The sequence below is a fragment of the Adiantum capillus-veneris genome, chromosome 12, assembly GCF_014529385.1.
Source record: "Adiantum capillus-veneris isolate H3 chromosome 12, ASM1452938v2, whole genome shotgun sequence".
In the NCBI taxonomy this organism is placed as follows: domain Eukaryota; kingdom Viridiplantae; phylum Streptophyta; class Polypodiopsida; order Polypodiales; family Pteridaceae; genus Adiantum; species Adiantum capillus-veneris.
This window is the reverse complement of record NC_140942.1, coordinates 80,249,461-80,266,141: the sequence shown is the minus strand read 5'-3', so window position 1 is coordinate 80,266,141 and position 16,681 is coordinate 80,249,461. Positions and strand designations below refer to the sequence as shown.

Below are 16,681 nucleotides of genomic sequence, written 5' to 3'. Positions count from 1 at the left end.
ATTTATAAGTGAGAGGGTTTTCTCGCTTGGAACACCAAGGAAAAATAATTCTAAATGAATTATTGGAATTTTAAGTGAGAGGGCGTTTCTCACTGGAGACATCCGAGTACAGAGTATTCCTAGTGCGTCATTCAAAGTAATGACGGGAGCACTGAGAACGGGAACATCTGTAAGGCCACCAGAAACGGGTACTTCTGATGTGTCACATCGGATGGGTGACAGGGAGCATCGGAAAGAAGTATCCGACCATCCGGGAACGGACATCTCTGATGCGCCATAGGATGGGTGACATAGAGCATCGTGAAGGAGATTGTACAGTAAGTTCGGTAGGAAAGGACTAGGTGATGGGTATTCCTGATGCGTCACAAGGTGGGTGACGGGTGCATCGGAAAGGGAATATCCATAGTCGGGAGGAAATTCCGAACTGTGTTAGAATTGTGCACAAGGAAAAAAGCAAGCACTTGAATGAAGATGGGTTCATAGGAAACTTTGAGGAAAAACAAATGCTTTTTGAGAAAGCGGGATTGCTTTTCGGGAAAGCAGATGCTTTCCCGCGAGGAAGTCTATCTCTGCATTGCAACTGTGCATGTGATTGCATCCAGGGACGCCTGGGAAGTGCTGTGAAAGCATTGTTTTTAACTTCTAGGTTTTATTGAGTTTTTGGGCAGGTTCAAACTATTTTTTAAAATACGCCGGCCGCCCACTTAATAAGTGGGCAGCCATCTGATAAATAAGGCAACAGATCAGCCAGCGTTTTCTCTCTCTCTTTTTCTGGCAGAACAGAAAAAAAAAATTATTATAAAAAAAAAATGCCGTGATCTCTACGCGAGCACCTATTTGTGCTAGTGGCTAGGAGCTATAAAAGCATCACATGCCCTCACTCAGAGGGGAGGACCAATCTTTGCAAGGAGGAGATGCTGCTGCAGATTTTAGCCGTAAAGAAGACGTTGCCGGTGATGCCCATGGCTGCCCCAAGTGTACCAGATGTCGCCAAGACCCAGTGCGCGAGTTCCCTCGCGAAGAAGTGCCTACGAAGCGTGTTTCCATCGCGACAAGTTGCTGTTTTTCTCTGTTTTCAGCCCATAAACGTCGTAGACGGGGCTGATTTACGAGAAGGAACCCGAGAACACACCTCTTTTGTGTGTAGGATTGGAAGAGAGGATTTTCTATGGAGAGATCTCTTCTGAGGAATTGCTTTTCGAGAATCGAGTTGCGTTTCGAGCGTCGAGACTTTGAAGGTAACGATTTTCAAGTTCTGATCTTTGAGTATTTGATTGCAGGTGTACTTCCTCTTCGTGAGGGAGTAGCAGCCGAGGAAGGCATGAGCCTCTGCAAGAGAAAAGCGCTCTGAGGAACTAGAGCCAGATCAGCCCAAGGGTTTCGTACCCGAGTTTGGGAAGTAGATCCACGGATCGGAGAGAGGTAGTCTCTCAAGTTGTGATCCGGAAGTTGGGATTCCCAAGTAAGGACTTCGTGTCCGGGAAAGCAGAGTTGTTCTGCGGGAAGAGGACTCTGGAAAGAGAGTTGGAAAAGAGTTGCAGGGATGCCATGCCCTGAGTCTCGAAGGTGAGATCCAGAGGCGAGAACCTTGATTCTCGAGGAATTGGAATAAGGAACGGAAGTTCCTTGGAATAGGGTTTTGCCCTAGGAATCGGAAGCTGAGGCTTCCGGGAACCATCAAGTCTTATTCTAGAACGAACGTGGTAATACGTTCGGTTCAAGTGCTTGTATAGACTTCTCCTCAGTAATAAAGATACTATTACTGGGGGGGACCAGCCCATCTTCTGGTCCCAGTACTGTGTCGATCTTCTCACTCTCTATCTCACTCTCTATCTCTCTCTCTATTTATTTCTCTCTATATCCTCTGGCTTCAGTAATAAGTGATAAATCCTATTTATCCGAATGTATTTTATATTGTTATGCGCTCCCGTTTGTGACAGTGGTATCAGAGCATGGTCTCCTCTCTTTCTCTGTAAAGGAGGACGACTCTGGGAAGATACGGGAAGAAGCCATGACAAGCCAAGAGAGAAGTAAGCAGGCGGAAACCTAAGTCCTGCAGGAAAAGCTCGCAGAGTTGGAAATTTTTTTCTCTCTGCAAGAAGGCGACACAAGACTTGGGATTCTCTGAGAAGGTGACAAGAGCATGATACTCAAGAACCTAGAGAATCTGAGGAGCGGAATGCTCAAGATACTTCAGAACCCAGAAGATATCCATGAACATCAATCTAGAACCATAGCCAAGAAATCCCGTCATTTCGGGAAGGATATGAAGAAGGTCTCTAGACCTAGGAACACTCCAGTCAGGTTTGATACTTTTGACGGAAGGGAAGATGTCCTGAAAGCTACTGCTTTTATTCGACAGTTTGAAGTTGTCTTTGCAAACGGCAATTTTTGAGAAGTGTCGAAGGTGAGGCATATGACCAAACACCTCAAGGGGATTGCAAGTACTTGGTGGTATACCAAAGCTCTACAAGCAACTTACAACAAGACTTGGATTTAATTCAAGGCTGAATTTTCCGACAATTTATTTTTTTTTTTCCTCTACGCTTTGAGGAAGGCATCCAAGAAGATTGGGATCGGTTTGCCCAATAGGAACACAAGCAAGTAGTGGTTTACTCCTGCCAAGGTAGCTCCACTCTTGATCCTCTTTGAGGAAGGAAAGATGAAGAATTCAACGAAGGACTTTTGTCCGAATTTGTAAACGCATCTGCAAGATACTTTGCAGTGGATGTTGGAGACAGCAATACAAGCTGAAAGTGTACACCTCAGTGTACATAGAATCTAATCCCCACAGTGGGACGGGAATCATTGAACACAGAAAGTTTGGAGTAAGGGAATTCAATCTAACTCCTGAGTTCTTGAATAGAAGACCCTCGAACTTCAAGTGAGAGGGCAGGTTTTCAATCAAAGTTACATCTTTGAGGAAATCATAAAGTGCATTGTGCTTGTTTGCTCTTTTGCACAAGATATGGTTATCTCTAACCGGGACTACCACTCTCGAGTGTTTATGAGAGCAGGATCAAACTGAAACATTGTTTTCTGAGATGAATTGGTTTGCTTAACTAGCCAGAAGGTCAACTATTGATCTGGTATCCGGTAATTGCCAAATAGATTACCTGCTACTGCGGGTAGGAAAATTATGAAGGAACCATTCTGAGCTTTCCAGCAAAGAAAAGCTTTCATCAAGCTTGAATACTCTTTAAGCCCACACCCCCTACCCGGTCCGGGAAGACATGGTAGTGCTTTTCGCACAAGTGACTGAACACTCTCTTTACGAGGGAAGGAACAAGTGATAACTACGGCCTGTGCTCGAGGAATCCAAGGATTGAAATCCTAGATTATTTGATGAGCGGGTTTTGCTCTAAGATTGAGCCAAGAGATCGTCAGGTTGAGCGTCTTCGCTCTAAGGATCTTACAAAGGGAAGGTAATTTCCCAGGTTCATTGAAACTCTAACACAGCGTAAGAATTATGTACACTTTTGAGTACATGGATAACACACGAAGATGCAGACCTATGCCAAGGAACTGGACGAGAGTTTGTTATACTCTCTTGAGCGTCTTTTTGCGCGCAAGGATATTCCGACACGAGAATCTCTATTTGAGATATGTTTGGTAGAAGGAATTTGAGTTTCTCTACGGAGAAGAGGTTTTCTGATGATCATTGGTCATTGAGTATGCTATGTGCTTTTACCATTACAGAAGCAACTTTTGGTTGCGGTATATGTTTCTCCATGAGCAGGTCAAGTAGCATTTACACGCTGCTAGAATAAATTCGAACTATTATGTTCATAAGAATATAGCTCGCCAACCGTTTCAAAATGGTAAGAATTACATATGGGAGAACATCCCTGAGAATCAAAGAAGGTTCGCTCTATTGTGAACCGGGTTTGAACGTACGTTCAGAAAATGCTATGGCTAGAATCCTATCTGCCTAAGATTTTGCAAATCGTCATTGATGCTCGCAAGGTGAATCATTTTTTATGATTTTGCAAGGAAGAGACGCTAATGGGCGTCGGGAAATCACTGCTGGTGGTAATAACTCGCAGGAGGAAAAGATTGGAAGGAAGTGTCGTCGTGCACAAAGAATCTTCGGATTGGAACCGTCCGCCTACGTTGAGCGACGGCCTGAAACAAGAACTTTCTTTAAGGTGATCGCAAACTTTGTTTGTGAAAGAAAGACATCGAGCTTAATGCTCTATGACTTGAGCATTCCCTATGTGGGAGGACACAAGAGATTTAATACCCTCTACACTAACAGCGCAAGATTATGCGCAAGGACAGATACCTAGATTGATTTCTAGGAGGATTATTCTTCTCGGGATTGAGAAGGTGGAATTGAGTTAACAGATTCTCGGATGAGGAAACTTCCGATCTGTTGGAAAGACGCGAATGACGAGTTCTTACATGCCTCGTAAGTCTGATGATTGGTGAAGGATATCCTCGAGGTACTAGAGGAAGGACATGAACTGGTAAAGGTAAGTATTGAATTATTGAATTTTTGAATTTTTGAATTTCTGTTAAAATTAATTTTAAAGTTCTCTTTTGAGAAAGAACTAGCTCAACTCACCATTGAGCAAGATTTGGAATCTTTCCGGTTTCTCCCCGGCAGTTCAGTTGGACCTCTACAGTTGAGGACAACTGTTTATAAGTGAGAGGGATGTTGCTAAATTGGCTTTATCTTACAAAAAAATAATTCTAAATGAATTATTGGATTTATAAGTGAGAGGGTTTTCTCGCTTGGAACACCAAGGAAAAATAATTCTAAATGAATTATTGGAATTTTAAGTGAGAGGGCTTTTCTCACTGGAGACACCTGAGTACAGAGTATTCCTAGTGTGTCATTCAAAGTAATGACGGGAGCACTGAGAACGGGAATATCTGTAAGGCTACCAGGAACGGGTACTTCTGATGCATCACATCGGATGGGTGACAGGGAGCATCAGAAAGAAGTATCCGACCATCCGGGAACGGACATCTCTGATGCATCATAGGATCGGTGACATAGAGCATCGTGAAGGAGATTGTATCGTAAGTTCGGTAGGAAAGGACTAGGTGATGGGTATTCCTGATGCGTCACAAGGTGGGTGACGGGTGCATCGGAAAGGGAATATCCATAGTCGGGAGAAAATTCCGAACTGTGTTAGTATTGTGCACAAGGAAAAAAAGCAAGCACTTGAATGAAGATGGGTTCAGAGGAAACTTTGACGAAAAACAGATGCTTTTTGAGAAAGCGGGATTGCTTTTCGGGAAAGCAGATGCTTTCCCGCGAGGAAGTCTATGTCTGCATTGCAACTGTGCATGTGATTGCATCCAGGGACGCCTGAGAAGTGCTGTGAAAGCATTGTTTTTAACTTATAGGTTTTATTGAGTTTTTGGGCAAGTTCAGACTATTTTTTAAAATACGCCGGCCGCCCACTTAATAAGTGGGCAGCCATCTGATAAATAAGGCAACAGATCAGCCAGCGTTTTCTCTCTCTCTTTTTCTGGCAGAACAGAAAAAAAAATATATTAAAAAAAAAAAATGCCGCGATCTCTACGCGAGCAGCTATTTGTGCTAGTGGCTAGGAGCTATAAAAGCATCACATGCCCTCACTCAGAGGGGAGGACCAATCTTTGCAAGGAGGAGATGCTACTGCAGATTTCAGCCGTAAAGAAGACGTTGCCGGTGATGCCCATGGCTGCCCCAAGTGTACCAGATGTCGCCAAGACCCAGTGCGCGAGTTCCCTCGCGAAGAAGTGCCTACGAAGCGTGTTTCCATCGCGACAAGTTGCTGTTTTTCTCTGTTTCCAGCCCATAAACGTCGTAGACAGGGCTGATTTACGAGAAGGAACCCGAGAACACACCTCTTTTGTGTGTAGAATTGGAAGAGAGGATTTTCTATGGAGAGATCTCTTCCGAGGAATTGCTTTTCGAGAATCGAGTTGCGTTTCGAGCGTCGAGACTTTGAAGGTAACGATTTTCATGTTCTGATCTTTGAGTATTTGATTGCAGGTGTACTTCCTCTTCGTGAGGGAGTAGGAGCCGAGGAAGGCATGAGCCTCTGCAGGGGAAAAGCGCTCTGAGGAACTAGAGCCAGATCAGCCCAAGGGTTTCGTACCCGAGTTTGGGAAGTAGATCCACGGATCGGAGAGAGGTAGTCTCTCAAGTTGTGCTCCGGAAGTTGGGATTCCCAAGTAAGGACTTCGTGTCCGAGAAAGCAGAGTTGTTCTGCGGGAAGAGGACTCTGGAAAGAGAGTTGGAAAAGAGTTGCAGGGATGCCATGCCCCGAGTCTGGAAGGTGAGATCCAGAGGCGAGAACCTTGATTCTCGAGGAATTGGAATAAGGAACGGAAGTTCCTTGGAATAGGGTTTTGCCCTAGGAATCGGAAGCTGAGGCTTCCGGTAACCATCAAGTCTTATTCTAGAACGAACGTGGTAATACGTTCAGTTCAAGTGCTTGTATAGACTTCTCCTCAGTAATAAAGATACTATTACGGGGGGGGACCAGCCCATCTTCTGGTCCCTAGTACTGTGTCGATCTTCTCACTCTCTATCTCTCTCTCTATTTATTTCTCTCTATATCCTCTGGCTTCAGTAATAAGTGATAAATCCTATTTATCCGAATGTATTTTATATTGTTATGCGCTCCCGTTTGTGACAGAGAGTGTTGGCGCTAAGGCAGGAAGCTTTGATCATATACAACCACCAGGGCCCCGCATATATAGGAGCAACTAAAAGTGACATATTGCTCACATTTTAGCAGAGAAATTGCATAACACTCCAAACTCTGTCCCGACATCCCTAGGAATAGGGGTCTCGCCTCATGCCATCCTATCGGGTGGGTGGGAAACACCGTGGAATGCACCGCCAAGAAAGAATGTCCATCTCGAGTACAGTCGGGCAGAGCCACAAAAAAACCCTCACTCCTTGACCTGCTCCTAGGAGATACTAAAGTCACCACCGTGAAACTTTAATAGAGTTCACGACAATGTATGTATGTTGCTTTGGTATGTTTCTCTTGAGATCTAGTGATAGCGTATTTTACCTGAATGTAGTATCAAGATCGCGTACAGCTTCATGAGCTGTGAATATCTCATCCTTGGTGAGAAGGATTGGAGGAAGATGTGGTTTGCCGTAAATCAACCTCAAAAGGAGCTTTTCCAATACAGGAATGCACAGTGTTATTATAGGCCAATTCTACTAAAAGTAGATACTTTTCCCATTGTCGTTAATTGTCTAAACCATAGCATTTAAGATACCTAAGACTATAGAATTAATGATTTCGCTTTGTCCCTCTATCTAAGAATAATAAATTGAAGAAATGTTAAGCTTGGTTTCTAATTCGTAAAAAGTGCTCTCCAAATGTTACTAGTCATTCACGGGGCATTTACTTGAGATCGTTAAGGAAGAGTGTCTGCAACTACATTTTTACTTCTAGAAGTGTGTAAGATTTGGAAGTGAAACATAGAGAGAAAATTGGCCCATCTCGTCTGTTTCTCAGAAAGCTTGCGTTGTGAGAGGAAAAATCTAAGGCTTTGATAATCTGTCTTGATTATAAAGTCTGCTCCAAGAGTTCTTTTTCATAGACTAAAGCAAGAAGTTTCGCATCACTTGCTCTTGTAAGCTATCGCATGACCTTCTTGGTTAAGCACAACACCAATACAATCTCCTAAAGCATCACATTGTACTTAGAAAGGTCTTTGTAGATTAGGTATAATGGGTCCATGTGTAAGAAGGTACTTAAACTTTTCAAAAGCTTCCTTTTGTTTAATACCCCATATAAAGGATATTTGTCTTTGTAAGGAACTTAAGCTTTTCAAAAGCTTCCTTCTCTTTAGTACCCCATATGAAGGATATCTTTGTCTTTGTGAGGTTAGGGTTCCGAGAATACACAGCTACAAGGTTTGCTCTCTTTACCCACATACTCAACCTGATCAGAAGAGAGGATTTGGGAACACAGTTGGTATGACGAGGAATGCAGAGAGACGAGAACCCAGGTCCAGAAAGAGCTTACACTTGGGATCATCACATATAAGCAGTCTCGGATTGCTCTTCGACGTATAGTACGTCGCAAGAAAAGGGCATTTTTAGCCAAACTGGAGAAGGATTTATATCAGCTTTTCTTGAGTCAGGACTCACATGAGGCCTGGTGTTTATTTCACGAGCACTCACCGCCTCCGACGATTACTTCTCCCGAGATTTGGGGTCAATATGTAACATCATTATATATGGTATCTGGACAACCTCCATTACCAGATCCGCTAGAGCCATGCCTTGCTACTAGTACTTTCTTTACTACGGAAATGGTGAAAAAAGCCATTGATAAGATGAAGACAAGAAGAGCATATGATCATGATGGTTTAGTAGCAGAACATCTGATCCATGCCAGGGATCTACTTTCAGAAGTCCTTGTTCGTCTGTTTAATCGAATCATGTGTGAAGGATTACCTCAATCTTGGAAATTATCTACTATCGTACCTATTTTCAAGTCAGGGGATCCTATGATACCCGGGAACTACCGTACCATTATGGTAGGTCACACATTGACCCGACTGTACGCATCCATTCTTGAAAAAAAATTGAGTAGATGGGCAGAGAATGAGGGCATAAGGGCAACAAGACAAGCTGGATTCAGGAGGGGTTATTCCACTTTAGATCATATTCTTACGCTCACAGCCATTATTGAGGAAGGAAGAGCAAGCGGGAGAAGGATGTATTGTTGCTTTGTGGATTTTCGGAAAGCTTTTGATACAGTACAAAGGGCCAGATTGATGCGTAGGATGCAAAAGTTAGGGGTCCCCAAAGAGATTATTTGGGGGATCATGGCCTTATATGGGTCAGTAACTAGTTATGTACGTACTCCAGAAGGGGATTCCGACATTGTTCATTCCACCGTTTGGAGTAAAGCAAGGATGCCCACTGCCCCCTACTTTATTTGGTATGTACATAGATGAGGTATCGGATTACATTGATAGAGAGGGTGACAGAGGTGCTCAACTTGCAGGGTCATGGATCCCTTTGTTGTTGTATGCAGATGATATTGTATTGATAGCAAAATCACCAGATGGAATGCAGAGGCAGCTAGATGCATTACATAAAGAGGACAGTGGACTGTAGGTAAACTTGGGTAAAACCAAAGTTATGGTGTTTAACACCACACCGCAGTGGGTTAGGAGATCGGCACCTACGTTTGCATATGGCCAGGATACGGTAGAGTACACAGATGCATACACATACCTTGGTGTGGTATTTGCAGGACCGAAGTTTACTCTTAAGAAAGCAGCGGATGCTAGATTGTCCAGAGCCTCTGCGGCCTTGGGAGGGTTGGAGAGGATGTGTTCACAAGTGCAGTTTCAGGAACCACGAACAAAACTTTGGCTCTTTGATACTGTGGTGGCTTCGGCTGTGCTTTATGGGGTCCAGATTTGGGGACCATCTGTGGATCAGGATAATTGGAAGTCAATGGAGAGACCTTTGGTATCTATGATTTCCAGAATGATTAGAGCCAAGGCCTCCGTACCACACGCGATTACCCGAGCAGAACTAGCTGCCCCTCCGATAGAAATTGAAGCTCTTACAAGATCAGTGTCCTTTATACATGGTTTGTGGGATACAAATAATTGCCGATATACTAGACTGGCCATCGAATCCTCTCGACAATTAGCAATGAAAGGGGATACATCATGCTGGTATGCGCAACTGTCCTCGTGGTTTCAGAGACACGGGTTCGGTATGGAAAGATTACTCCCCTTCCAATACTCTCTTGAGGCTCCATCACTAGCAATTACACGAACGGAGATTAATAAAATCATCCGTCAGGATCTTATACAGTTGGATACTAAGAGGACATGGGTAGACCCTACACAAGAATTGGGCACGAAGATGGCCGACTATAAAGAAAACTTCCTACAGCTATCTGAAGATGGATTTGTGATTCGCCCGAGCTACATGGATACCCACCTGTCTCATGGTTTGAGATGTGCTATTGGTCAGATTTGTACATCCTCACACCAACTGGAAATTGAATTTGGCAGATTTAGGGGAATCCCACCTGAGAGCAGAATTTGCAAGTTATGCAGAATGAAGCCGGAGACAAAATTACACTACATATGCCATTGCACCGTATACTATGAGATATGTGGGCATTTCCATTGCCTATTTAAAGAAGGCTTTGGACCTCTAGATAGAGTCATGCAATACCAAGATCAAAGATGCTTAGGCTTGTACCTACTGGAACTACATCGGCACAGGGATAATCTAATGAGAAGACAAAGAGCACTACAGCCTCAGAGGCAGATCACAGATTTCTTCGGATCGAGAGAAGCAGGAGTGGAAGGAGAAGCAAGAGGCCAGCAGCCAGCACAAAGGAGTACCCACATTCATACCAAAGGCACCCTCATTGACAAGGCGATTGAGCTTAGGAAATAGAGACGACCACAACCGAGATGCAGAAGCACACTTCACCGGAGGAGACTACAACAAAGGATTAGAAGCATTCTAGCCAGACATCCAGAATGCTCCTAAGAAGTTTATTTAATACTTTGTATTTAGTTTTTCACATTTATTTTCACACTTTCACACTTTTCACACTTAGTACTTTAGTACTAAGGTACCCAGACATTGTAACAGATTCACCACTTTTGTATCAGTTTGGTCTCATAGGTCATTCTGGCCTTTTGAAGACGTTAATATAAACATTTCATTTCATTTCCTCTCTCTCTCTCTCTCTCTCTCTCTCTCTCTCTCTCTCTCTCTCTCTCTCTCTCTCTCTCTCTCTCTCTCTCTCTCTCTCTCTCTCTCTCTCTCTCTCTCTCTCCCAAGAAATAAAGAAATAAAGAGGCTAGTTTCTATTACTTGGAAAATCCCTCAGAACGCCCAAATGGTGACAATTATGAGGGCAAGTATATCACTGATTACAAAGTGGCCCAAAGGCAACAAACTTGAAACTGTAAAACAAGATACAACTAGCTACATGGCAAAATGTAGAAAAAACTAAACGTCAGGGTTAAAAAACCTCTCCTAAAGAGAGTAAAAAGTTTGCTAGCAAGCTAAGTGGAGAGAGGATAACAATTGCATCTAAAAAATAGGCACTTTCACCAAAAGCGTACTCTGCTATTGCATATCAAAAACCTAGACCACCAAAAGCCACCAGCAGTGAGAAGGACAAGGAACATCTGCAAGAATTCGAACATTGGGCAATGCCCGCAAATTGGTAAAATCTGACCGCCGAAGATAATGGATAAACAAAAGGGGAAAGCAGTCATTGATGAAGATGAGCAACTGAAATCACCAAGAAAGTGTAGGAGAATGCCAGAAGATGAGCAACAAAGAATTACATTGGAGATGACAAAGAGCTATCAGCCAAAATAGAAACCAGTCCACTTGCTGAAGGTGGCTCTTGAAGACCCAAAGTTGGGGAGGGAACTCCAAGAAGATAGTGAAGGAGACTCTAAAGATGACCTTTGGAGACCTAATGTAGAAACCTAGTAGAGCAAGTAGAGAGCAGAGCAACAAGTCGACAGCAGCAACCCAAACAATTCAATGCAGAGAATACAAGAAATCTACAAAGGCAAAAAACACAATGATGAAAACAGAAAATAAAGAACGAATGAAATCAAACAAGAAACATCAGACTTCACACACACACGCGCGCACACACAAAGCCTTTTTCCAGAGCATAAGGGAAACAAAACTTGCAAAAACCAGACTCTACACACACACACACACAAAACCAAAGCAAGGGAAAAAAACAAAACAAATCGAAACAAAAAGGCAGAAAGAAAGACAAACCAGCCCGTCAACCTAGACTGGAGATTTGCCAGATTGAGCAGCTTTTGCACCTCTTTGTAGAGCAACAATCACAACTCGATGCTGCTATCACGGGTCTCTCTCTCTCTCTCTCTCTCTCTCTCTCTCTCTCTCTCATGTCTTATGCGTCGTCTTGAAGCCAAGAAAAGAGCCTACTATGCATTTAAAATCATGTGTCAGCAAGGGGAGATCAAATGCTGGGTTCTCAAGAAATACTTCTTTATGGGGTTGAAGTACGGGGTAAAAACATTTAGCATCTAGAAAATTGTTTAAACACATTTTCAGACAAGCTTTTGCCAGGTGAAATACAAACACATTACATGCTCCTTTTGCTTCAGCACTTTCAATTAAGGTTATGGGCATGAAGAGAGTTGTGGAGTACATGATAAAGATGCACCAAAGCTTACCATGTCATGAGAGCTAAGTAAAAAAGTTCCACTCATGGAAACAAAGAAATGAGCTCGGGTTTGGATGATGGACTACAGCAGGCTTGCTTCATGATGCATCACTAGACCCTACAGTGAATGAGGCTTTCCTACAATGCCGATGTATTATGGCATGAAAAAAAAAAACTTGGAGGCTCGCACTTTATTCATTACACCGATCACATCACCCCCTATTACAAAACGAAGTTATGCTCCGAGTTACGAGAACTCACTCGTACATGCTTGGGCCTATCCCCTTATCCTCATCCACGCCATAGAAACTACTTGGCTTAGCTTCGGTCGGGGAAGAGTTCCTTCCAATATGCACACTATGTCCCTATTGCAAAAGTCTAAACATCTTACTCTACTCGAGTGCTGAGCTGCTTTCCACAGATTTTCAGCGATGACCGCTCCCTATATACACTTCTCTCCAAGCCACTTAGTGGACTCGAGATTGCACCCTCATATCCACAGTGTTTGAGAGTAGAGAATCATTGATCAGCTGAACGACGTGTTTCATTTGGTTCCATGGATCATCATAATTGACCTTCAAAGACGAAACTCCTCTCTCTCTCTCTCTCTCTCTCTCTCTCTCTCTCTCTCTGGTGGTACCTGAAGGGGAGAGAGGGTGAAGCCGCAGATGCCTTGTCTTGTGCATGCGTATAACAGCTGCGACGGCTTCCAGAAGCTGAGCCACCACCCCCATCCCACTGCTGCGGCTGCGACCACCATCATCATCGCGACCATCATCGTCTTCTCACGAGTGGAGAGCTTCACAACGATGTGTTGGCAAACTCTTACACTAGTCGCCACTTGTCCCCGGGGGTGCGTGATCGCGTATCACTTGGCCCAACTGCCGTCACAATGGGCTTTTTTTTTTTGGGCCTATGCAAAGGGCAAAGGCTATAGAGATACCTTCTGGTTGAAAAGAAAAAAGAATGAGTTGTATTTTCAAACATTTTTTGATAGGCCAAAAATGGTGATTGGTTGAAATAAGATAGTGGGCACTCATTTAAATGTACAGTGTTAAAATCTAATGACGGATAGGTCTTGAGTTTGAATTATGAAGTGTATGTTCATTTACCAAGGAAAGGATTTTGAGCTGCCTTTGAAAGCTCGAAACGCTCAAAGCTTTAGAGGTTGAATGCTATAGATTTTTTTTATCAAAAAACACAATTTTTGGCATGTCCCAAAGAGGTGAGGCCTTAGTGATGGTTTCTCTTTTTGCTAATGAAAAATAGAAGTTTTGTTTTTATTTATCTGCCCAAAATTAGATATTCTGCTATTGGTGTAGATATGGTAGAGAGAGAGAGAGAGACTCCGAGTAAAGGGAATGATTTATAAGTATGCATGCACTCTTTTCAAAAAAGTTGGAATCGCTCATGTATCGAGCTTGGAAGGAAAGCTCTCTCTCTCTCTCTCTCTCTCTCTCTCTCTCTCTCTCTCTCTCACACACACACACACACACACACATGTGCCCAAGGAGAAGGTGACAGGGGATCCCTTCAACCACCAACATGATTCCCCTGCGTTTGGTCCGAACGATCATCGTCTTGCAACGGCCAGCTTTGATCTCCCATTGATCATCTCTGCTCATGAGCAGCTAGAAGCTCATCAGCTACTCCAACAAATTGGGTGGAGCTATTACACAGTTTGGAAAGAAGTGCACTCTCCACTTCCAGGGTATCAGTCCACCTTTATTATCTATCCTCACAGCATATTATAATATGTCAGCACTTAGGAATCAAATTATTAATATTGTGTGAAGAAATTAGTAATTATCCGGCTCGAAGTCGGTCTCCAACTAACTACCTCTTGATCAATGCTTCCAACACACACGGCTAGCTTTTAGCAAGTTCATCTTTAATGTTGATGGGAAGTTAAAACTCTTGCATTCCTGCTATATATGCCATATAGTTTAATGACGGGGCCGCAGGCTTGCGTGGAGTAGACGAGACGTGAACGAAGCATTCGTTGGCACCAGTACAACCGCGGAGCATAATTATCAACAAATGATGAGGAGCCAAGGTTACGGAATGGGACTAGTCTTGCAGAGATTTTACCAAGTGTTCGGCTTGTTGCCCCTGGGATTAGGGTACGTGATATCTTTGACTTTGCAGCTAGTGATCGGTAATTACTGCAAAGAAAATTCCTGTAGTTGGTGCGGATATTAATTGAGCACTAGAACTTTTGATCACAAAACAAAACAACAAGCATACAATTTAAATAGAATATAGTACTCTAGGAGTGAGTGCCTGCATCTCACGTGCTTGTTTAATTGTATATTTCATGATGGAAAGCCTTGTCTTTCAAGAGAGAGAGGTCGCATGCATTACTTATTATTTACTGCCCTCTGTTACGTGGCCTCCACCCCACGCACCTGCTGCAGCACCCTCCACAAAGTGCCTGTGCTCAACCTCCTCCTCGCTCTCTCCCTCCGCCCTTTGCTCAACAACCTCCTCAACCTTCAACTCTTCTTTGTGCCTTAGCTCTGCAATCCTCAAAGCCGTCACAAACATGTTGCAAGCCAAGTGCGGCCTAAATCTGTTCAAGTTAATTTGTTTTTTATATTGCCATGCTAAGGATAATGCCATGTTGTTCTTTGCAACTTTAGGCCATGGCCCCAATAATTATTGGGATCATTAACGGTTGGGATGACAAAGAGACAGGAATCTCGAGTTGAAGCAAAGGATCAATGCTGTTAAAGTGTTTAGGACTGTGCCAACTAACATTATTATCCACAAAGCATTTGGAAGTAGTTTTGCAGAAGGCAAGGTAGTGCTTGATTTGCAATGCAAGAAGCAAGTATTAGTTTCTAAGCTGAATGCGACTACCAAATCACATTATTGCCTTGTTGGAATTTTCATGAGGGTTGAAGTGAGTCCATATTGATCGTGAGAATCTATGGTGCAGGTTTTTCCAACTGCTGCTTGGTTTAATACTGGCAACCAACAAAGGGGAGCTGCATGGAAACCAAAGGAACCTAGGCATGGGACTTGATGAGTGCAAGACCTTCCTTATTGCAAGAAATGAGACAACAGCTACTCTCTTGAGTTTCATGTTTCTGCTGCTTGCAAACCATCCAGATTGGCAAGAACACCTAAGAGAGGAGATTGTTGAGGTTTGCAGAAAGATGGAGCTGCCAACACCAGAATCACTGAACCATATGAAACTTGTCAGTCTCCAAGCAATATCGAAGCCCACGCGATGAAACTTAATGTCACTAGCTTTTGTACAAGAGCAAGCCATGTGCGTTTGTGCATTGTTTATGGTCTCCGTGTGCACGGTAGGAATATAAAGTGACCTTTGTTTGGGTCACAGGAAATGCTCAGTCTTGTTGTTACTCTTTTGCAGGTAGGTATGGTTATGAACGAAACCTCAACATTGTACCCTTAAGTTGTGGTAGTGTCCAAGCAGGTAGACACTGACATAAAATTGGGGGAGACAGTACATCCTAAGCGATTTGAAGAGGGCATTTCAAAGACTTGCAAAGTGCCCGAGTTGGGCCATGAAATTGCATAGGCCATTAGTTTGCCAATATTGGGGCCAAGATGGTGGTTGCAACCATCTTACAATGCTACAATTTTTGCTTGTGTCCGTAGTGCAAGCATGCCCCCACTCTTGTTCTTACGACAAGTGTAGTAGGGCTACAGTGTCACTTAACAGGACAGACAGACAGTTAGTTACAGTTGGTCTGGTTCACACTGGACGGACCCTCTGGGTTGGGGAGTGACACGTGGCAGGGTACCGACGGTGGTCTAGTGGACATCGTGGCCAGGTCACCACCACCACTCAGTTTGGAGATAGACTTAGCTGATTGGATATTTATGAGCCGTTGGTGGCTCTTTATGGTTGTACATATGAGTAGTCGTTTTGGGCCATTAGTATTATCTTGTACGTAGTCGTCTAGAGTGAGTCTATACATAGAGCACGTCTTCACCATCCCGGCACATCTGAGTCTCGACACCCCCATTGTAACTATGAGTCCTGGGCTGGAGCCGAGTGTGTTGCCACGCCAGAGTTTGTATCAGTCTTTGAGATAGGCGAGTCATATGTTCTGGTCTGTTGTTGTGTCTTTGTGAGCTCTGTTGATGTCTATTGTTTCCTTTCTATTCAGTCTGTTTGAGTGAGATTGTCACGCACATTCCACTGAGGACCACCCATTATAGAGAGCACGACACATTATCTGCGCTACAGGTGCTCTCATTTTGACGATCATGGTGGGACCTCAATTGAAATCTCACTCTGTGAGGTGGAAATCTTGAAGTTAGTTGGGTCTATCTAGCTTCGCCTAGCTTTGCAAACCTTGCCTTGCATTGTTCTCCTCTCGCCTGGTCCAACTGTTCTCTGGCCTTGGTCCCACCTGTCCTCGTCCCTGGTCTAGAACTCCCCGACCCCGGTCTAGTCCTCGTCCCTGTCCAGCCTGGTCTAGTAGAGTCTAGACCAGTCTTCAGCCACTGCATGACAC

At 43.7% G+C, this 16,681-nt stretch overlaps 2 protein-coding genes across 2 annotated transcripts in view; one reads left to right on the top strand and one right to left on the bottom strand.

Annotated features, from left to right (window-relative positions):
• Positions 1 to 13,065, bottom strand: part of LOC147446019 (cytochrome P450 72A13-like) — a 35,940-nt gene extending 22,875 nt beyond the window's left edge. The window contains exon 1 of the mRNA XM_086526150.1: positions 12,826 to 13,065. Coding sequence (XP_086382276.1) covers positions 12,826 to 12,963 — 138 coding nt within the window. The 5' untranslated portion in view covers positions 12,964 to 13,065. The remainder of the gene's footprint in view (positions 1 to 12,825) is intronic.
• A 1,543-nt stretch (positions 13,066 to 14,608) lies between these two features.
• LOC147446018 (cytochrome P450 716A67-like) lies at positions 14,609 to 16,243 on the top strand. The gene is made up of 2 exons (XM_086526149.1): positions 14,609 to 14,988; positions 15,127 to 16,243. Exons 1-2 carry the CDS (start codon positions 14,909 to 14,911, stop codon positions 15,422 to 15,424), a joined length of 378 nt encoding a protein of 125 aa, XP_086382275.1. The 5' UTR covers positions 14,609 to 14,908; the 3' UTR covers positions 15,425 to 16,243.
• The last annotated feature ends 438 nt before the right edge of the window (positions 16,244 to 16,681 follow it).